Raw genomic sequence first — 20,684 nt, 5'->3', positions numbered from 1 at the left:
CTCGAAAAAGAAAGGAAAATGTTGTACGAGATAGATGCCAAAAATTCTTTGAAATAACGCGTTTTGAGGCCGTCTAGGTCTGATATGTCCATGCACGAAGAACCGGTAAAACCCCCCTCGCTAATTACTAATTGGCACACAACCAGACACCAGATAATGGTAGTGAACAACCAAATGATATGGACACAAATGTCTTACGTCAAATCATTCTTTTGAACAACTCCTCCTCGAACCTTATGCATGCACTTTTCTCTTCTTTTCTTTTATAGCCAGCAGACGCTTTACTAATGAAGTGTGAGTTGTTCATCAGTTGAAAGTTTCTTGCCCCTTAATTAAATGATAATAACACTAATTAAAATCAAAAGGATGGCAAATTAAGGACCAACGAGGGTTTTCCAGAAGTGGGTTAAGATAATTATTCCTCGAGTCACAACTAGAAGCAAATGGGTCAAGAGGTTTCTAGGGATATTATGTTCTGTAAATCAAATTACCTATGTACAAATTATCTTCTTTTTGTAGAAAAGATGTACGCTTCAATATTGGAAAGTGAAAACGAGTTGATATGCAGAATCTCCTTAGCGCAAAAATGGACATTTGAGTATGCTGATTGTTGGCAACTTTGGCCAAAGAAGAAAATGTAGCTGATGGTAAAATTCCCTTAAGTTTGTCTGCTTGTGCACGAGAAGTAAGTAATACTGATTTTTTTTTATAAGTTATTATTAGACTTATCTTTGGCACAATGAAATACATAATGCTGCCACGCATTTTAGAGTATAATTTGAATCGGATCATTTTAGAAATTCCCAGTTAGGAGTGTGCACAGAACTAGACCGAACCGTAGCGGGCGGTTCTGGGCAGTTTCTAGTTCCAATTTTTTTCGAATTGGGAATAATCGGTCCAGTTTCACGTGCGGAACCGAACCGTCCGGATTGACTAAGACTGAACTGATATGATTTTTTTTTTAAAAAAATTCCTTTTCTTTTAAAGAGTAAAGAAAAGGAAATTACCAAAATCCTAAACCAGACCAATCCAACTTGAGAATTGGACCAGGATAGGTCCGTTCTTGGCCCTACTGTTCTGGTTCTTGGTTCTAGGGTGGAACTGGCCTAACCTGGAAACCGATCACCTCTACTTCTGGTTATGTTTCAAATATAAACCCCTCAAACTCTTAGTTTTATTTCGACCGAAAAAAGAACTCTTCGTTTTATCGAGTTTGATTTTGAAGCAAAAAGTAGAGTGAAATGTGACGAGAATGACTTAAAATTTTCGATGAACCTCAACATTTGAGTGAGAATACAATTCTCGGAGTGCCTAGTTAGAAATTGATTAGAAAATCTGCTATTTTCAGATGGCGATGGCCTCACATTGGATGAATGAGTACGTGCTCGAACTTAAAAGATTGCTCGCATCACCTCCAATGCTAGAAAAATAAATCATAGGAATCAAACTAAAAATGGGTAGGAATCGTGACTTCATTCCAACATCAAGAGCTTGCTCTAATAGACCGTAGAATAAGAAGGCCCTTTTCTTGAAAAAGAGTGTGAACAAATTCTACGGAGATCAGTTCACATGCAAAATATAGGACTCTTCCCTCGTGCATAGGATTACCATTAACAACACTAGTAGCTGAACGTTGTGGACTACTATATTAGTGTCCTCTCCAAAAAACGATAACTTACACACAGTCACTTGCCCTTTAACTACTGCGTTAAGAAAACTTGGGTTGAAAGCTATATGACAACGAGACGCTAGTGGGGGAGGATCTTCTTCTTCTGTACATGCGAGAGAGAGAGAGAGAGACCCCATCAAAGAGCCGGCCAAAAGAATGGTTCTCGGAACAAAGGCCAAACTTTATGTCTCTATATATACAAATCCGCTAAATCCACACTGGTAATGCCAATGTCTTCTAATTGTCGTCATTTCATACATCCCTCCTCACCTTTTTCCTTCACATAAGAACCCCCTCTCTCTCTTCCTCCCCCTCAACCCACGCCTCTCCTCCCACCCCCCCCCTCTCTCTCTCCAATTGCTATCACCCGTCACCATATTCTTCATCTCCCCATAAATTCTTTCTTGGCGGTTTTGGGACAGCAAATTGCAAAAAAATTGCTCTTGAGAAAGAGAAGAGGGTTTCCAATGGAACCGGGGAAGCTGAGCTCAGAGTCGTCAAGCGAAGAAAGTGATCCGATCGAGCAACCGAAGGAGGAAGGGAGCGTCAAACGGTCCTACGAATGCACGTTTTGCAAGCGGGGTTTCACGAACGCTCAAGCTCTGGGTGGTCACATGAACATCCACCGGAAAGATAGAGCCAAAGGAAAGCAAGCTCCAAGTGCTTCTCCCACTATGAGGAAGATCTACGATCCTTATGTCATCTCATCTAATCATATTGGATCGAAATCGGGCCGAGTACCCCCGGATTACGACCTGGGCAAAGATGACGAAGCACAAAGAAATTATTGCCACAAGGGTCTGCAAGCATCTGCTATGAACCCTAACAATTATCTTGAAAGCTTGCACTCTTTGCAAAGAGGAGATGACATTATATTGGATGCTAGTCTTAGCCTACGAATCGGCCCGTCGAACATGGAGCGCACCTGCGAAGTGAAGCGAGATGAGAATCGGGAGGAAGTCGACTTGGAGCTTCGACTCGGCCGCGACCCGTAATTTATTATGCTTTGATTTAGGTTTGAGAAATTTATAATTATTGAACAGATGATATTCTTTCAGAGTTGCTATATATTCTATAAGGAGTGGGAATGTCGATTTCAAGGGTTTTATGAAGGAGGCTTACAGCATACCATGAGTTGAATCTTGGCTCTGATTACCGTTTTATCAAGGTAATGAAAATGTGACTTTTTTTTCTCTAATGAGTTTTTCTTTTTCATGCTTTGTCTGCAGCACAAGTTAAAAAAAGCGACATACATGTGCTGAGTTTGTTTAACTTATAGAGCAATTTCTTTTTTCTGGCGACACAACTTATAGAGCAATTGACATGATAAGAAACGTGGCATATTTTGATTAAACCAGATGCATAACAAAGATACCCATCAGAAGTTGATTCTTATTTGAAATGGCAATTAGCATCAGACTAAAGTTTGATCTCTTGTTGTGCGATTGCCCCTTTATTTTCCTGAGGGTTATAAGAAGGCTCTGCACTTGAGAATTAAACTACATCTGATTACCTTACCAGTTGCTGCTGATCCAAATTTATGCCAAGTTTTCCAAGAAGAAAAGGTGAAAATCGATGCCGGGTATTCGATCGTTTGCATTCTTCTGTTCATCAACAGACAAGATCAATATTTTGCTTAACGATTTTTGAGAATGCATGTCATTCTCTTGTTTTAAGCATCATGTGGCTGTTGGTCGATCAAAGAGAGATGATTGTTTACCAAGAAGAAAGTGTAGATGCAAAGTATGAGTTCTTAACTTAATCTGAAGTATCTCTTATGTTTTGGCATAAGCAGCACTCTTTATGTGAATGCTGGGAACGTAATAATGACAAAAACAGAAAAATTCACTTTTTTTTTCCTTCGAATTTTCATCCGAAATTCCTTTTTCCCTCAGATAAATTGTTCAAAAATCCGCGTGACTTCCCTTGCATATATAATTTGCTTAAAAGAAATCATATTCTCATTTATGGTTGCATGATTAGTAAATTATGCTTGTGAAAATTTGATGATCGCATGCTGACAGAGAAGTATTTGAGAAAGGTCGATTTCTTCATATTCTCCTAGTAATAAACGATGTAATGGTGTTGACCATGTCTTATGTAGCCGATATTCCTGGATGCTGGCAACTTAATTAATACGTGATAATAGTGTTTCGACACAATATACCAGCTCCTTCTTAAAATGGTAAACCGAAAGTATGATTAAGCTCGTCCTACATTGTGTAGCGCGCGTTAGTGTTGCACGAATGTCTATGTGCAAAATGAAATCTTCATGTTTAAGTTATGAACTTCCATGTGCATAACATTGTAACTTCATTGGATTTAGTCAATGATTATGGTTTTTTTAAGTTGTTACCGAAAGTTGATCAGATAATTAAAGTGATGCATAGAACATGAAATTACTAATTGAGATTAAGATAGCTAGCTAATACCTATGTGTCATCAAACTTTACTTTTAGGGAACCTATAGAGGGGCTAAGATGAATTGATTTTGCTCAAACCGTCATGCCACCAATGTGGAGTTTTTCTTTTCCTTCTTTAATGTGCAAAAAGTGAAGCTATAACTAAGAGTGTGAAATTATGTACGAGGAAACTTTGGCAAAAGTGGAATTGTTCATGGAAGTAAATTATAGTATCTAAATAATATTAATAGAAATAAAATTTGAAGATGAAAACAAATGCCCAACATTTGCCCTTTCTAGCTATTTTTATTTCCCCTTTATTATACCTCTCTTCTTCTTTTTTCAAGTTCTTTACCTATAAGTGCTTTTCATTTTTTCTTGGATTTTTCTTCTTATTGCTAGTTTCAAAATTTCTTAGGACATTCAATTATCAATTAAGAAAACAAATTTTTTTAGGACTAATCCTACTCCAAGCCCACTTCCTTAATTTTGGGCAAACTTAGCTCCACTTTCTCAAACTTGTCATAAGTTTTCATTTTGAACATATATATTTGGGATATCATTCTCCTTTTGATTCCATATTCTACTCCTTTTCCCTTTCAAGAGGGTATTGTGCCAAATGAAAGGATTAAAGATTTTAATTAAAACACTCCATGTTTATCTATTTATTGATTTCTTTTTTCCTTCCATATTCCACCTGAAAATTTTAATCAAAAAATTAAAAAAAAGCTTCATTTTATTATTTGTCCGCTCTTCAAGCAGTATATGGCGAGATACTTGTCCAAAAAGTCCTAAACCTATTGTACGGCGGTCAATTCAGTCCTAAATTTTTCAATTGTGCCAATTTAAATTTATTCCCGAACCTTTCAAATGTGCCATTTTACTCCTAAACCTTTTGAAGATTTGCCATTTTAGTATTAAAACTATTATTTGGATAATTGGCCGGAAGGACTACATTTAACTACATTGGCAGATCGTCAAAAGGTTTAGGACTAGATTAACACAATTAAAATGTTTATAACTAAATGGGCAAATTCTCCAAATATTTAGGACTAAAATTACGCAATTGAAAGTTTTAAGATTGAATTAGCCGCCAAACAAAAGGTTTATGACTTTTTGAATAATTTTCCCGGTACATGACATTAGTGTGCGATGAGAGATATCGGTGCTGCCCAAATTAAGAGTTATTTAGGGTTTTTCGAACGTCGTCGTAACAAAACAAATAAGCACCCAATAATTATCGATCGGCAAGGAGTAATCTGTCCCGGAAGATCAGAACCGGTCAACTTTTCTTCACGGGTCAATGTTGGTAGAGGTCCACCATCGTGACTTTTGCTCTCTCTTAACCAAATCAACCTCAATCGCCAAAAGAGTTATTTAAATAATGCATGTTAATAGGTACATGACAAAATACTAGTATAACCTACTTTTGAATGGGGCCGAGCATAATTTGGCTTCCATCGTCGACTCGAACTGAACCGAATGGTTGAATTCGCTCTAGGTAGGCGATTTCAATAAGTAGATTTATATATTGAACCTGAGTGAAATTTGACAGTTTAGTTCAGTTTGGGATTTTTTTTTTCCAAAACGAACCAAATCGTCAAGTGAATTTTTATTTTTTTGCTATTTTTCTTACTTAAAATCAAGCTTTTTGTCACGACGATGTTGCTTTCATTTTTTTTTCGCTTGGTTTCTATTGGCTTGAGACCTTGACCAATTCAAAACTGACGAAAGTAGATGAAAATCAAGAGCACTAAATAAGAAAAATGAAGAAAAACGCGAAAATGATAAGTTCAATCCGATTCCATTTCAAATTGAACTGCACTAAAAAATTCAATTCAGTTCAATTTCAAACCCCTATTTAGTTTAGTTCGATTTTTCATCCACACCGAACAGAGCTGAACTGTGCTCACCTTGAGTTGTAAATTGGCCTTTTCATAGCGTGACCTGATTTTGTATGGGATTGGGGATTCTTTTCTTCAATTTAAAGGGTATAATTTGTCCACCAATGATCACAATGAAGAAGGCACAAACAGCTTCATTTCTGCAAAATTAATCGAGGAGAAACTACTTGATAGACATTGAAGAGATCGAATGCTTGGAGGATTCATGTTTTGGGGTCACTCAAGCATAGCCTTACCGTATTCGGCCATGCATATATAAGCATTGATTTAAGGATGCTTCCCATTATGTTTTATGTTGTTCGTAAGTTTAACACATTGATGTGAGTGCCTTTGTGGACATACGGTCATATGTAGTTAGAACAACCACCCCAACACCCTCTCTAGATAAAAAAAAAAATTGCTGGAAGACGCAATACCAAGTTGGTAATATCTGATTTATCTTGCAACCGAAAATCGACCATTAATTTAGTGGTAGAGCGCACTATTGATAATTACGCCATCGTGCTTGGAGACTATCGACTAGACACAATGACTTGACCCACCCGAACGAACATCTACTATGCTCCATCTCAAATGGGCTAGCCCTAACTCACAACCCATCGTGCCTGCACCATGACCCTTTCGCGTATTGTTAATATAAGATTGTTCATATTTCTTTAGGAAAGTGCATCAAAAGGGCTTAGGCTCTGTTTGGGAACCACTCTCTCAAGAGGCAGGAGAAAATTTGGAGTGTTTTGGCAAATTTTGTTGGAACCTCTTTGGCAAAATGCTGGTCTTGGCAAAACTAAAAGCCTAACCTGTTTTGGGTTTTTAGCATTTGTGGAAGGCCATTCCTAGGGTAAAATAATATTCCTTCTTCCAAAATTACCCTCACTCATTTTTTCGTTTACCAATTTTTCCCTCGGTATAACTGTTCGTCTTCTATGCATAGATTGCCGGTGAAGCTTCGTTAATAGTTGCGTGAGGCTGGCTGATTACCGTCAATGGTCACGCAACCCCAAGCGGCTCCTCATTAGGATCGCGTGACCTCAAGCGGCACTTGCCTGGGGTCGCGCGACCCTTGCTGGGGCTTACCGAGGGACGCCTAAGGTCGTACAACCTCAAACAACGATTGCCAACACCAAATCTGGCTTGCGGCGGCTTGAGCCCTTCGCTGGAGCTAGTGAAGGGTTTGAGTTTTTTTTTTTCCTTTTTTAATAAAAAAATAAGAAAAGCCCTTTGCAAGAATAATTTTTCTAAATACTATTTAACCCAAAATTTCTTTACAATGGATCGTTGAATTACAATTTAACAAACACTGTTTAGATTTGGAAAACCCCTCTAAAAGTCCTCTATATCTCCCAAAAGCTTTCCTCAAAAGTTTAACCAAACGTAGCCTTAAAGATATATAATTTGAGCGCATTTCAGTCGCAAATTTACATATCACTTGTGCCAGTCGAGTGTCTCTGTTACACCGATTAGTTTTAGGCGACGTAAGAATTTGATATGACCTTTCTTATATAGTTTTTTTTTTCTTTTTATTCTATTTTATATAATTTCAAGACGCTTCGCCCTAATGTCTCGTCAAAAGAGTGCAAAATCAGCCTACAAGACTCGTACCTAATAGGCTTCGTACTAATTAGTCTATACTCGCAAATTCATTATCACTAGCACGAGCTCAAACCGGTTCGACAAGGCATTCGAATCGCTTTGAATTGGAGCTTAATTGTCGCACCACTTCTAGCATTGATGAATACTTCGTACCTACCATCGTATTTTTTTTGGGGGGGCATGACGTCATAATTCTCCTCTTTCTATTTTCCACAACAATACCCAACTACCCAAAAAAGCCATAGAGAAATTCGCCCCATCCTTCGCATAATATTCAACATCGATCGATCGCATCCTCCTAGCACGCAAGCCCAACGCCTCTTCCTCCCCTTCTTCTTCGCCGCCGCCGCCGCCGCTGCCGCCGTCGCCGTCGCCGTCGCCGCCATGTGCACGCTCGAGAAACGCGGCGACGTCTTCTACCTGACCCTGACCGGATCCGACGAGCACCGGCTCAGCCCCACCCTGATCGCCTCCCTCCTCTCCGCCCTCGCCGAGGCCGCATCCCAGTCCACCCGCGGCTCCGTCCTCGTCACCACCTCCGCCGGCAAGTTCTTCTCCAACGGGTTCGACCTCGCCTGGGCCCAGTCCGCCGGATCCCCCGACGAGGCCCAGCGGCGCCTCCACCAGATGGTCGAGGAGTTCAAGCCCGTGGTGGCGGCGCTGATCTCGCTGCCGATGCCCACGATCGCCGCCGTGCAGGGGCACGCGGCGGCGGCGGGGCTGCTGCTGGCGCTGAGCCACGACTACGTGGTGATGAGGAGCGACCGCGGGGTGCTGTACATGAGCGAGGTGGACATCGGGCTGTCGCTGCCGGACTACTTCGGGGCGGTGCTGAGGGCGAAGGTGGGGTCGGCGGCGGCGAGGAGGGAGGTGGTGCTGAGGGGGAGGAAGGTGAGGGGGGAGGAGGCGGTGGCGATGGGGATCGTGGAGGGGGCGCACGACGGCGAGGAGGGGGTGGCGGGGGCCGGCGGGCGGCTGGCGGAGGAGCTGGCGGGGAGGAGGTGGGACGGCGAGGTGTACGCCGAGATAAGGAAGGGATTGTACCCGGAGCTGTGTGGCGTGTTGGAGTTGACCACCAAAGTCATCGCGACTCCTAGGCTTTGACGAGTTGGTCTGGTCTGATGGCAAAAAGTTGCAAGTGCTGGCTTTCCTATGTATGTCGTCTCTTACGTTTTCTTGCAATGTAATGTCGAAACTATGTTCACGCCGATCTATCTATCTCATCAGCTTTGTTGCTTGCTCATGGAGTGATAAGTGTTCATGTTGATACATTTCTCCTGTTTCTTCTTGGGTGGTATTCTGAATCGACCTATGCATCGATTTATCTTTCGATCAGGTCTCTCCTATCAGGTCGGTACCTCGGTGATCGTTTTTGCCTCATGATCTGTGCTCCAGCCGGATCGATGACCCGAACCTTCCATTTCGGGCTCTCGAATGTTTGACGACTCAAGTTATCCTCATCTCGATCTATCATCGTCCCAGCAGGCACATGGATACTTTCCTCGATGCACGGAGTAACCGTACTCGTGGATAGGGTATTAGCTCAGTAATTCGTTAAGAGGGCTTGTTTACACCAAGCAAATGCATTCATGCTTTTTCTGGTTCCCACGGCTTCTCTGGCCCATGTGCTCGAGCAATGGTGTTTCTTCAAACCCTGCTTCTCTCTGGAGGTATGCCGAATTCGGGATCCTGCCCTCCGGCATAATTTGATTTCGCTGCTAATGTTTCTCACAAGGATTTATATTCCTCAAATCTAGAGCACCCTAACTTTTACCAGTCAGGTTCGAGTCTTGCATAAGATCCGTCAAACACAAACACAAACAATTAAAAAGAGAGACCTTTTAAGAATCCTGAACATCTAATGATAAATTCAAACCCTTTGAAGAGTAAGCCTTCGTGAACCGACTGACTTAACCAAAATGACAAAATATCATCATTCCCGTCACTCGAGAATCATCCTAACAACCTTTGGAGTCGAAAAATCACAGCAATGTGTACCAAAAAGAGTAGCCCGAAAATCGTTTTATAACCTGGGGATGCTGCAAGAGATGCCATAACATACCAACTCAAAACCCCACCACCCATATGAAGACCCCGCCCCACTAACTGGAAGCGCTCGAGACCGTTCAATGCACCTCCACTTCTAATTTGCTTTCACTTTTGGGCTCTTCTTCTTGAGTTGCCTCCTTGGAATCGAATTCTTCATCCCTATGAAGAACAGAAGGGCACCGAAAAATGCCATGTTCTAGAAGGAGAGCAGGGGAGAAAGCATCGATTTTAGTGTCTGTCACAAAGTGCAAAAAAAGTACATCAAACAGCCGACGAAAAATAGGCGAGATCGAATGCATACCTGTGTGAAGACATTAAGAAGACTCTCGAACTCGGGCTTGGTTGGGTCATAGTTGTAAAAGTCGTAGAGAATTGGAGTTGTGAGCACCAATTGAAGAAGCTGCGCACAAAAGTAAGTTAAAAAATCGTCTTCAACTTTCACCAACTCTAAAGAAGGAAATCGTATAAGAGACCCACCAGGAGATAAGCCCCAAAGGAGCTACCGAACACGAACAAAATGCCTCCGAGGCCTTTAAGAACGTAGATTGATGCGACCACGTGTCTAGTCTGCATGAAATCCTGAAAAATCAGGGTGTATAAAAGTAAGATAATGCAAAAGGAGGAATAAAGCTAAATTTAAGCAAAAAGGAAGATGAATGGAGCACAACAAAACGACAGAAAACCTACATCAACATCAGGCGTCGCAACTCCCAATTTGGAGGACAGATGGTGCAAGGCAACATCTAACTTAGGGCGCAACTCCTTAGCCGCCGTGGCACCCCCATCAACAGCAAACTCATTGTACCTGCCGGACAGCAAAACATGTTCGATAAAAACCCATTACTACCTAGTAAAACCAAAACATCCAAAAAGAGGACTTTCCACATAGTAAATTAGGCAGGTGAATCCGATTAAACAACCAAAACAAATATCATGAAACTCAACAGTAACAAATTAGAGAGGATTCGTTAACTCCACAAATATGTTGCTTCACGACAAATTCAGATAAAAGTCATGAAGAAGACAAGGGAAGAGGATGACCATGTTCTGGATAAAAGTTGCATTCCTTCGTGAAAAGTAGGGAGAAAAGGCTACAGAAGCATTAAATCAATAGATTTGAACTTGAAAGCAAATCAATAGACAGAATTCCAATTATGGAAAAAAGAGTAATTAGAATCCTCCATGTTAGACATATGGCTACCGCCCAAAGCTACAAAAAAAAAGGTAAACTACCTTAAAGTTCCCTAAAAGCAACTCCATCAGTTCTCAGTTAACTTTCTCAGTGTTTCCTTGTAAATAAAGTTTCAAAATTAAGGGCACTCATCACAAGTATCATGCACACAACACACATTAAGGCCAGGGAAATCAACAACATCCCATAATATGCTTCACAACCTCAAGATCCTGCAATGAATTACATAAACTGTCTATCCATTTGCAGCAGTTAGCTCAATGAGAAAGCAAGCGCAAGTTTAAATTGAATCCTGTCGGTAGGCAGATGAATCAATCTGAACTAGAACAAAACTGACCACTCTTTGTATCGCAATAGTTCTCACCATGAATTATGTAAGTTATGCATGAATTGCATAACCTGCCCTCCTTAAAATGGCGGCTCAAAGGGATCCTCAAATGCATATCCCTAGTCCCATTAGAATATTTTTACGCAAACTGAACAATAGTCTACGCAATACAGGCATCTATTTAATCTACACGTTTGCTTCGAATCCCCCACACCAAACAACCCAATCATCTGTTATCAAGCAAGAAAAGGAAACTAACAGGATCTCAAAATTATCTTTCTGTAATTGAATGTCATCTCTGCATTGTAACTGTCCCTCTGAACGGTCACCCCAAGCCCTATCTACTTGGCAAAACTGGCATCATATTTTTTTCAAAAGGAAACGCAAGCTCTCTTCCATACAATGACTAGCCCCCAACCCATTTCCATGAGTAGTTAAACCTCATTACGAAGCAAAGCAAAACCACAAACACCAGTCACCAAGGCATCGAGTGCAATTTAAAAAGTCATCACAAGAACAAGAAACGCACAAATGTCCCGCCTTTATAAATTTAAACAGCAAGTAGTGCAGACTAACAAGAACCCAGAAACCCAAAACAGGCAGACATCGCGGAAGCGCGAGCAGTTACTACAAACATCACATCAACCCGAGATTCAAGATTCCTTGCGCATCAACTCGTCAAACGGAGAGAAAAAGCGCAACCGCCCACGAAAACCCGCTAGATCCAGCACAGAACCGCAGATCTCGACACCAGTAATGAAGCGAATCCGACCGAGAATCACACAACCCAAAGGGGGGAAAGACGAAAGAGGCAAAAGCCCCGCTCAACTAAACGCTAGATCCAGCAAGCGCGAGCACGCAAGGACCCCGGGCCAGAGCTCATCCCGCCGCTCCGCTTCAGCTGCAGCAACACCCAGAAACCCGAGAACCCCGAATCCATTCGACGGATCTAGAAAGAGCGCGCGCGAGAGACAGAGAAAGAGAGAGAGAGAACTCACATCTGCCATGCGGAGAGGAGGAAGACGGACGCGAAGAGGACCCTTCCGAGGAACGAGAAGAAACCCATCTCTTCCTCGCTATTCCCGCACGCACGGAGAGAGAGAGAGACACGCACAGAGAGAGGGGAGAGAGAGGTCTGAGGAGCAAATCTCGGGTGGGTCTGTCTGCGCGACCAAGGGAAGAGCGACAGAGCGACAGAAGAGAGAGCGCAACGAGGAGGGGACTTCGGAGGAAGAGAGAGAGAAAACGATGGGCTTTGTGGTTGGTGGAATTGCGTGGAGGGCGGTCAAAGTCAACGCCAAGCCTCTTCTTCCCCTCTTGAACTATCAAAGTATATCATTCGAAAAAAAACCAGGACAAAAAAAAAAATTGATAAAAATGAGAATTGCTAAGAGATGTCCTTTTTTTTTCTTTTCTCTTTTTTTATGGTTGTCAAAGAAGGTGCTGAGAACCTGCCTAAATTGTTTAGAAATTGAAGTTGGACAGTTTGAGGTATTTGGGATTTAGACGGCCTAAATTTCTGCTCTTGACAAAATTATATTTGGCCTAATTTGATTTATAATGAAAGATTTACAAGTTATAGGAGGCCTTTCTTTTTCACGACAGCGAAACCCGTTCTAGGTGACCGCATATTTTTTTATCTATCTGCAAGACACGGATATTTTACCGTTACAGTAAAACATGTAATTGGATCTTTGACTCTCTTTTTTTGGGTGGAATGGATCTTTGACTTTAATGTGCTACTAAGTTCTTTAATTTCAATTTGGTCGAGTTATCCCAACGATTGAGATGGCTAAAATAGAATTTTTGAGAAATAAATAATTTGAAATATGGAGGAGAGCATTTCTTAATGTAAAGGAATAATGACACAGATGTCCTTAAACTTTGGCTGAACGTGCAATGTGATCCCTAGACTTTTAATTTGTTTAATATGAATTTAGAATTTTATCTCTATATACAAGTGGTTCCTGAACTTTTAATTTGTTTAGTGCGGTGCTTCTGGACTTTTAGTACATGTTCAATGTAATCCTTGAACTATATGAGAATGCTCAATGTTATCATTCCATTAAATCAAATTTAGGACTACATTGACTATTTTCATATATTTAGGAACTAAATTGAACATGTATCAAAAGTCCAAAGATCACTTTGAACAAATTAAAAATTCGGTGATGACATTGCATATTGGGTTGAAGTTCGGGGACCACATTAAACAAATTAAAAGTTCACAAACCATATTACACGTCGGCCAGAATTCATGAACCGTTTGTGTCATTTTTTTAATGTAAAAGAAAAGGAAAAAGAAAAAGGAAAACCAAAAGAAAATGAAACAAAGAGCAATGAGACAACCTCCGCCTCTTTGTTTTACATGTTTAGAACTTTTGTACTAGTATATTCGAATTTTCCAAACTTTTTATAAACATCTTCGATAATTGCTTCTTTAGAATATTTATTCTTGGCCTTACACTATTGTCGAGAACAAAGGTCCTGTTCGAGATTAAGGATCCTATTCTTTCAGCAAATATCTATTTGCACTCGTCTCATGTTGATGAAATCATCTGCGATTTCTCGACACCATTTTCTTGCCCTAACTTACCAATTCAATTTCATAAGGCCCTACGTACACTACACGGTACACATGACTCGGGTCATAGTCAGATTTAATTGAGACTAGACTCCAAATTCTCTGTGGAAATTAATATGCTTTAAAAATGGATTTTCCGATATTTGGTTGGACTTTTCAAATGAGCTAGAAACCATTTTCATATGTTTACTACTGAAAATTTAAAATGAGGAACCTAACTCCCAAGTCTAACACCCAAGGGTCAAGGTCCCATGGCCAGGGCCGGGCGTCCGGGTGCTCACTTCAATGGCCAACGTCTCGGGGCGGAATGCTGGGTCCCGTGTCTGGGCATCGGGGACTCGGGTCTTAGACTTTGGGCGTAGGGGTCCGAGGACTCGTGAACCTAGCGTTGACTTGATTGACCCTGCGGCATAGTTCCCTGTGAACAGGGTCTCGAGTCTTGGAGTCGAGATCTTGAGGTTTGGGTCCACCCCCAAGTTCCCTTCGCTAGTTTGGGCTCCGTCTGAGAATTGTATTCTCAAGGGATGTTGGGCTCTAAAGTTTCTTAGGCAAATGTAAATACCGTTTGATAAATTTTTTGGAGGATTTTCGGAAGATGGAATTGGAGCAATCTCGACTTTAAGAAATTGAGGTACGATTCGGCGAAATGCAAAAGTTACCGAATGTATTAACGTCACTCATCCATTCCAAGGTTATTCATCATTCCCGTATTCATTCCCACCTCCCCCATCATGATTTTTCCATCTCAGATCTCACTATCCGATCCCCCTTCATTCTGTGCATCCAAACATGATCGCATAAACGGGAACATGGATCTTAATTTTCACGCCCCTAGCTTTACTCACGATCGATAACCAAAACAAGGTATTAGATAAAGGAAAACGAAACGTATTGTTCATAACACTTCCGTTAACTTCGGCCGACACCGTCCAAAATCTCGCGAAACCAACAATGATCATCAATTTGTATCACGTATCGATCAACTTCGTCAAAAGTCTCTCAATCATTCATAAAGAAAATTGCATTGTCCCGTGTACATTTTATAAGCTAAAAAGAACTAGCTTTCCACTCCCCGACATAACGACAACTTCTGCTACCCGTAGCATCTTCCTTAGAACAGCTCGAGGCATATACATTCCAACGTTATCTTCCTTTCAAGTGCATGCATGAATACAAATCCTGAGACGAATCATTGCAGCTATTATAATGTCCGAGATACCCCATCGGAAGGAGACAGTATGCTACTGCTTCTCCCTCTGTCTTCAAGCCCCACATGAAGCATCAGATCGACCGTTATATATGTTTCCAGTTCTCGTTCATTAGTTCATTCATAAACTCTCTTACTTACACTCTTCCCCGGGAGCTTGTTTCTCTGTGTTTTAGGTCTCTCTCCCTCTCTCTCTGTCTCCTCTTTAATCAGTTTATCTAGCTGCTTTTGTCGTTAACTTCCCCGACGCAATTTCAACTCCAAATTAGGCGAGGAAGATGGTTGTCGACGCTGCCCTCGAAGTCGAACGGCGACTTCCCTCGAAAGTTGAGCCGGACTATGACCGCTTGAGCGAGCTGAAACCGTTTGATGAGCCGAAGACCGGGGTTAAAGGCCTGGTCGACACGGGAATCGGGAAAGTGCCACGGATCTTTATCCACGAACCCGAGAGCTTCGACCGGAAATACGGTCGAGGGAGCCCAGACCTCGTGGTCCCGGTCGTGGACCTCGAAGGCGTGGCCGATGATCTGGTGCGGCGTAAACTAATTGTCGATCAAGTTCGAAATGCCTCGGAGGAATGGGGGTTCTTTCCGGTGGGGGTTCATACCTGTTTGCTTCAGTTTGGTCCCTGCGAAACTTACTAACAACCAAACTCGGAAATTTTCTGTTAGATTTGTCTACGGCTGAAGAGAGAACTATATGTTTTGCCTCGAGTCGATGTTGTCTAAATATCAGAGTCGTCGTTTGTGTTCAATCTGTTAAGTTGAATTATAGCAATCTGCATCAAATTTATAACTGAAGATGTGTCATCAGTGAAAAACTCTAGTAAGTAGAAGCATGACTACAGGCATGGAAATTCATTCTAAATGAGAAAGCAAATGAAGATTTTCGATTCGCATAACCTGCTCCCACATATTCTAAAAAAGAAACTGTTCAGATGTCGATGCCGATATCAAAGAATGTGGAGATTTGGGAAAAACATTACGAAATGCTTTCGACTATGAGTGAAAGCAGCTGAGCAGCTTTGGCTTTGAGAAAAGGGCAGGATCTGAGCTCATACTGTTTCACAATAATTCCACCCCGCGACGAACATTCTAATATATAAAGTATGATTAACAAGTATGTTCACTTGTCTTCAGGTGATAAACCATGGAGTGCCAGAAGAGATCATGCAGGAGATGATTGCTGGGGCCATAAGGTTCTTTGACCAGGACCGAGAGATCAAGAAGGCCTTGTACACGAGGGATACGATCAAGAAGGTTGTGCACAATAGCAACTTTGATCTGTATCAGTCCTTGGCAGCTGACTGGAGGGACAACATGTATTGCCTTCTTGCTCCCAGCCCTCCCTCATATGAAGAGATCCCAGCCGCTTGTAGGTATGTGAAGGAATTAATTAAGCCCTAATTTGATGTAAAAGAAACAGTATGTGATGTCTTTCTCTGACATCAACAATGATCATGGGTCATGAAACATTGCAGGGACATCATGCTAGAGTACCAAAAGCAAGTGACCAAGGTTGGGCTCTTGCTGTTTGAGCTGCAATCAGAGGCCCTAGGGCTCAAGCCAAGCCACCTCAAGGACATAGATAGTGCAGAGGGGCTTGCAATGCTCTTGAACTACTACCCTCCATGCCCTGAGCCTGACCTGACCATGGGCACAAGCAAGCACCAGGATGATTACTTTCTCACTGCGCTCCTCCAGGACCAAATTGGTGGCCTCCAAGCCCTCTACAAGGATCAATGGGTCGATGTTCCTCCAGTTGCTGGAGCCCTTGTGATCAATATCGGAGATCTTCTTCAGGTGAAAATCCTTTCTTTTGTTTCATCAAAAAGCGCAAGGAGCTCATACCTATCTCTTTGATACTGTCTTTTTTTGCAGCTTATATCGAACGACCAATTCAAGAGCGTCGAGCACAGGGCCTTGGCAAGCCGGGTTGGCCCGAGAATCTCGGTGGCCAGCTTCTTCACCACATACATGCAGCCATCATCGAAAATCTACGGGCCCATCAAGGAATTGCTGTCAGAGAACAATCCTGCCAAGTACAGAGAAACCACGGTGAGGGACTACACATACTACTTCAACATGAAAGGGCTCGACGGCACTTCGGCTCTCCCGCACTTCAGGCTTTGAACTTTGGATCACTCTTGTTGTGAAGGGCCCTATGATTTTTCATCCCTATCCAATATAGCAGAGGGTCATCAAAACTGTGATTGTACTAGCAAGTGTACTCCTATGTCTTCATGTTCATCGGTGTTCTGTTTGGCTTGTGCTTCAAATGTTATAAATAAATAGTCCTCTTCCAATTTCTGGTGTTTCACATATGATTTGCTGTACAATTCTTCTTTTGTTTCTGGTTCTGCATCAATAGCTACTATTAAGCGATTCATGACCGACCCTTCAGATAGTAAAATGACTTTAAAATTAAACAAAAAATAGCCCAATTTGTTCGTCAATCCTTATAATCATGTCACAGGTGCTGTCTCGCGACACGTTAGGCTTCAGATGTTCTTTAATTGCACAGATCAAATGAGCAGCCGACACAATCTCTCTAGTTTACAGAAAATGTTTGTAGTTTGTACCGTGACCCTGTGGTTATAAGATTACGTACTACCAATTCAATGATATGTTACTTAAGATTTTTTACTTTGACTGATTCAATGAGATTTTACTTATGATAGGCATGAGATTACATGAATGTGTAAAAAATGATGCGGAACTTCAACAGCAGTTGAGCAAAGGCACTATAGTCTTGATCTTTGGGCTCAAGAAAGAAGGTTATTGGATCTAAGCAGTAGCATTTTGAAAACCGGGTGTTTTCTTTGCTTGCCAACCAAGTAAAAAAAAATGTGCATGAGTGATGCATATAAGAACAACCTTCTGATAAATCATGCACATCTCTTAAACCCTAATCAAATTGTCTTCTTAGTGGTACACGTATCAGTCATAAACCCCACTTTGAACCACAATGAAGACTTTCGATTCCAGCGGGTCCAACCGAAAGAAGGAGCTAGAGGACTTTGACGCCAAGAAGGCCGGCATCAAGGGCCTCCTTGACGCTGGAATCACTAAAATCCCGAAGATCTTTGTTAGGCCGACTGATGAGAGAGCTGAAGACGACCTGAACCGCACTCTAAGCGATGCTCAAATACCGCTCATCGATCTTGGCCAAATCAAAATAACCGAGAGCCGTAAGGAGATCGTTGAGGGAATCCGTTCCGCGTCGGCTGAGTGGGGATTCTTCCAGCTGATCAATCACGGGATCACCTCAAGCTTGATGGAGAGCATGTTGAACGGAATCTGGAGGTTCAACGAGGGAGACCCCGAGGTGAAGAAGCAGTACTACTCAAGAGATAGGACTAAGAAGGTTATATTCAACTCGAACTTCGATCTCTATGCTTCGACAAGCGCTAGCTGGAGAGACACCTTGACTATATCTTTGTGGGACTCGAACGATCTCGACCCAACTGAACTTCCATCTGCTTGTAGGCATTTGCGAAATCGAACTGATCACACTTGCCTGAAGCCACTGTTCTAGCACGAAGATTTGGGACTAATTTATCCAAAGTCCCAAGAGATTAGTATAGTTTCCTCTGTTTCCTTACTGTGGTTCTGGTTTATTTATTGGATATTGTAAAGAACAGGTCGATAGGTTCTTTATGTGTAGATAATTGACCGATATGGCCATTCCTTTTGAGCTTGATAAATTCTTGAATCAGCAATTTATTGATGCATTATGGAAATTTAGTTTTCCGATTGTTCGTTGCTACTTGTCTTGAATGTGAGTCTATTTCTAATGAGGTCAAAATACTTTCAATTTTCTGATTTTCATGGTTCTAGACAAACTATACATTATCATTAGAAGGTTAATGCCATACAAAAATCTCAAACTGGTACACGCATGCCCTATTAACCCAAAATTAATTTTTTTGTCACAGAAAACTCCAAACTGGTATATCCGTACCACATTTACTCCAAATTATTCTTTGTCGCTTTAGGGAAATAAACTAAAACCGGGAAAAGATTGTTGATTTCCGAGTTAAGTTTAGGGTGTTTTGGTTGATTAAGCAGAGAAGCAGCTATGGAGTACATAAAGCAAGTGAGAGAGCTTGCCAATTAGCTCCTGGAATTGCTGTCAGAAGCTCTAGGGCTCCAATCAGGCAATCACAGCACCTGATAGAGATGGAGTGCGGCAAAGGATGCAACTTTGTGTGCCACTACTATCCAGAATGCCCAGAGCCAGAGCTGACTTTGGGAGCTAAAAAGCACAGGGACCCTTCTTTTTTCACTATCCTCTTGCAAGACCAAATTGGTGGCCTCCAAGTTCTGCAGCAAGACCATTGGGTTTGTGTCAACCCCATTCCTGGAAACCTTTTGGTCAATGTTGGGGTCTTTCTTCAGGCGAGAGGGTTCACACAATTCCTTTGCCTCTTAATTCGGTCTTTCCTATTCTTGAATTGTCTTTAGCATCATTATTAAAAACTGACCTCGGCATCGGATCGGCAACTCGAGGAACAATTTGGCAACCTTTGAGCCCTTGATCACCTCCTCATCATGCCCCCTGGCCCCCATCTTAAGAATCGAGTCTTAATTGTAGATATGAGTGATGCTAGGTGTACTAAGACTGGTGTACCAAATTGATATATTGAGAGATGTGGAATACTGCAATTGAATCTTTAAATAAGTGAATCGTATTCTGCATTCAATACAAGTATGTTCTGCTACTTAATACACCAATTAACCACATAAGTTCAGTATATCTAACATCATTCTAGTGGACAGAAGGAATTTAATTTAGATATACCCACTGAATCTCTCTCTCTCGATCTCTCGATGTGCAGATCATATCAAACGGCAGATTGAAGAGCGCTGAGCACAGGGTGTTGGCGAACCCAACGGGCCCGAGAGTTTCTGTCGCTTGTTTCGTGGCGGGAAGGATGGGCCCATCGGAGAAGGTCTACGGCCCGATCAAGGAGCTCGTATCGGAAGGAAGCCCGCCTTTGTACAGAGAGTTCCGGCCCAGTGACTATGTCTCCTCGTATCAACGGAAGAAGCTTTTCGAAAATTCTGGCCTAGATCAACTATTGAAGATACAGTAGACAGGGCACCGGATTTATGAAGCAATAGACTTGAGATATATGGAAAAAATGCAGATAATGATGCTCTAACAATTTGTGCTTGTTAGAGAATTAAATAAGATTTGGTTGATGTTGGTGTGTCATGGGGTTCTATATACATCATCTATTAAAACCAACTTGAAAATTGGAAGTTAATCTAGTATTATTGTATTTGCTTTTATCTCGGATTATACGTAGCTTGTGATTTTTCCTAAAGTTGATGCTTGAGTTTCTATTTTCACCTTCCATTTTGTGGCTCCGGTATGACTTTCATTTATATTCGACTAACTGCATCAACTCCCCGTGACACCAGGGAGGGTCGCCGGCCCTCGCCGGCTAAGGGCCGCCATCCTATGGCCTCTTTCCCCGATTCTCGACCTCTCTCTTTCTCTCTTCTATCTTTTTTTTTTTAATTTATATCTTTTTGGCCTTTTTCTGATGTGGCGTCACACTAAACACCAAATTTGCACCATGTATTCTCAAAAGAAGGGAAAATATAAATGACTCGTAGATTTTTATCCACTCAAATCTAACGGAACTAATAGAAGCACTCTCGTGTATGGACTTTGCAAGTTTTTAAGATTCAAAATGAACGGAATAAGAGTTTTAGAATTCAAGTGTACTATCATAAAAAAGTTTTATG

General features: G+C 41.7%; 4 protein-coding genes and 1 pseudogene across 5 annotated transcripts; 4 read left to right on the top strand and 1 right to left on the bottom strand.

Annotated features, from left to right (window-relative positions):
* The first annotated feature begins 2,020 nt into the window (after positions 1-2,020).
* LOC115688368 (transcriptional regulator SUPERMAN-like) lies at positions 2,021-2,867 on the top strand. Its single transcript, XM_030614168.2, has one exon. It carries the CDS (start codon positions 2,137-2,139, stop codon positions 2,662-2,664), a length of 528 nt encoding a protein of 175 aa, XP_030470028.1. The 5' UTR covers positions 2,021-2,136; the 3' UTR covers positions 2,665-2,867.
* Positions 2,868-7,769: 4,902 nt separating this feature from the next.
* On the top strand, positions 7,770-9,317 carry LOC115688387 (enoyl-CoA delta isomerase 2, peroxisomal-like). Its single transcript, XM_030614187.2, has 2 exons — positions 7,770-8,719; positions 8,916-9,317. The coding sequence occupies exon 1, from the start codon at positions 7,950-7,952 to the stop codon at positions 8,667-8,669; it is 720 nt and encodes a 239-aa protein (XP_030470047.1). The 5' UTR covers positions 7,770-7,949; the 3' UTR covers positions 8,670-8,719; positions 8,916-9,317.
* LOC115688388 (uncharacterized) lies at positions 9,290-12,419 on the bottom strand. Of its 2 annotated transcripts, none has more exons than XM_030614189.2 (5): positions 12,133-12,419; positions 10,302-10,419; positions 10,092-10,181; positions 9,916-10,014; positions 9,290-9,810 (listed from the first exon to the last, which is right to left on the bottom strand). In XM_030614189.2, the coding sequence occupies exons 1-5, from the start codon at positions 12,198-12,200 to the stop codon at positions 9,709-9,711; spliced, it is 477 nt and encodes a 158-aa protein (XP_030470049.1). In that variant the 5' UTR covers positions 12,201-12,419; the 3' UTR covers positions 9,290-9,708. The 2 variants fall into 2 exon arrangements, with proteins under 2 accessions (XP_030470049.1, XP_030470048.1); XM_030614188.2 differs by having other exon boundaries at positions 10,092-10,193; positions 12,133-12,414.
* A 2,644-nt stretch (positions 12,420-15,063) lies between these two features.
* On the top strand, positions 15,064-17,263 carry LOC115688369 (1-aminocyclopropane-1-carboxylate oxidase homolog 1-like). Its single transcript, XM_030614169.2, has 4 exons — positions 15,064-15,518; positions 16,065-16,303; positions 16,406-16,727; positions 16,806-17,263. The coding sequence occupies exons 1-4, from the start codon at positions 15,204-15,206 to the stop codon at positions 17,055-17,057; spliced, it is 1,128 nt and encodes a 375-aa protein (XP_030470029.1). The 5' UTR covers positions 15,064-15,203; the 3' UTR covers positions 17,058-17,263.
* Positions 17,264-17,892: 629 nt separating this feature from the next.
* Positions 17,893-20,058, top strand: LOC115688370 (1-aminocyclopropane-1-carboxylate oxidase homolog 9-like; annotated as a pseudogene).
* The last annotated feature ends 626 nt before the right edge of the window (positions 20,059-20,684 follow it).

The sequence above is a fragment of the Syzygium oleosum genome, unplaced genomic scaffold, assembly GCF_021117445.2.
Source record: "Syzygium oleosum isolate NSW1041296 unplaced genomic scaffold, Sole_v2.1 Sole_v2.01, whole genome shotgun sequence".
NCBI lineage: Eukaryota > Viridiplantae > Streptophyta > Magnoliopsida > Myrtales > Myrtaceae > Syzygium > Syzygium oleosum.
This window is presented reverse-complemented; position numbering and strand designations above follow the sequence as displayed.

Excerpts from the sequence above, each read along its gene's own strand:
- LOC115688388 (XM_030614188.2), bottom strand. The coding sequence starts at position 12,200 with ATGGGTTTCTTCTCGTTCCTCGGAAGGGTCCTCTTCGCGTCCGTCTTC. Across the intron at positions 10,015-10,091 it reads CCTTTGGGGCTTATCTCCTG|CTTCTTCAATTGGTGCTCAC; the intron begins GTGGGTCTCTTA and ends TTTTGTGCGCAG. Across the intron at positions 9,811-9,915 it reads TTCTTAATGTCTTCACACAG|AACATGGCATTTTTCGGTGC; the intron begins GTATGCATTCGA and ends CTCTCCTTCTAG.
- LOC115688387 (XM_030614187.2), top strand. The coding sequence starts at position 7,950 with ATGTGCACGCTCGAGAAACGCGGCGACGTCTTCTACCTGACCCTGACC.
- LOC115688368 (XM_030614168.2), top strand. The coding sequence starts at position 2,137 with ATGGAACCGGGGAAGCTGAGCTCAGAGTCGTCAAGCGAAGAAAGTGAT.
- LOC115688369 (XM_030614169.2), top strand. The coding sequence starts at position 15,204 with ATGGTTGTCGACGCTGCCCTCGAAGTCGAACGGCGACTTCCCTCGAAA. Across the intron at positions 15,519-16,064 it reads AGGAATGGGGGTTCTTTCCG|GTGATAAACCATGGAGTGCC; the intron begins GTGGGGGTTCAT and ends ACTTGTCTTCAG. Across the intron at positions 16,728-16,805 it reads ATATCGGAGATCTTCTTCAG|CTTATATCGAACGACCAATT; the intron begins GTGAAAATCCTT and ends CTTTTTTTGCAG.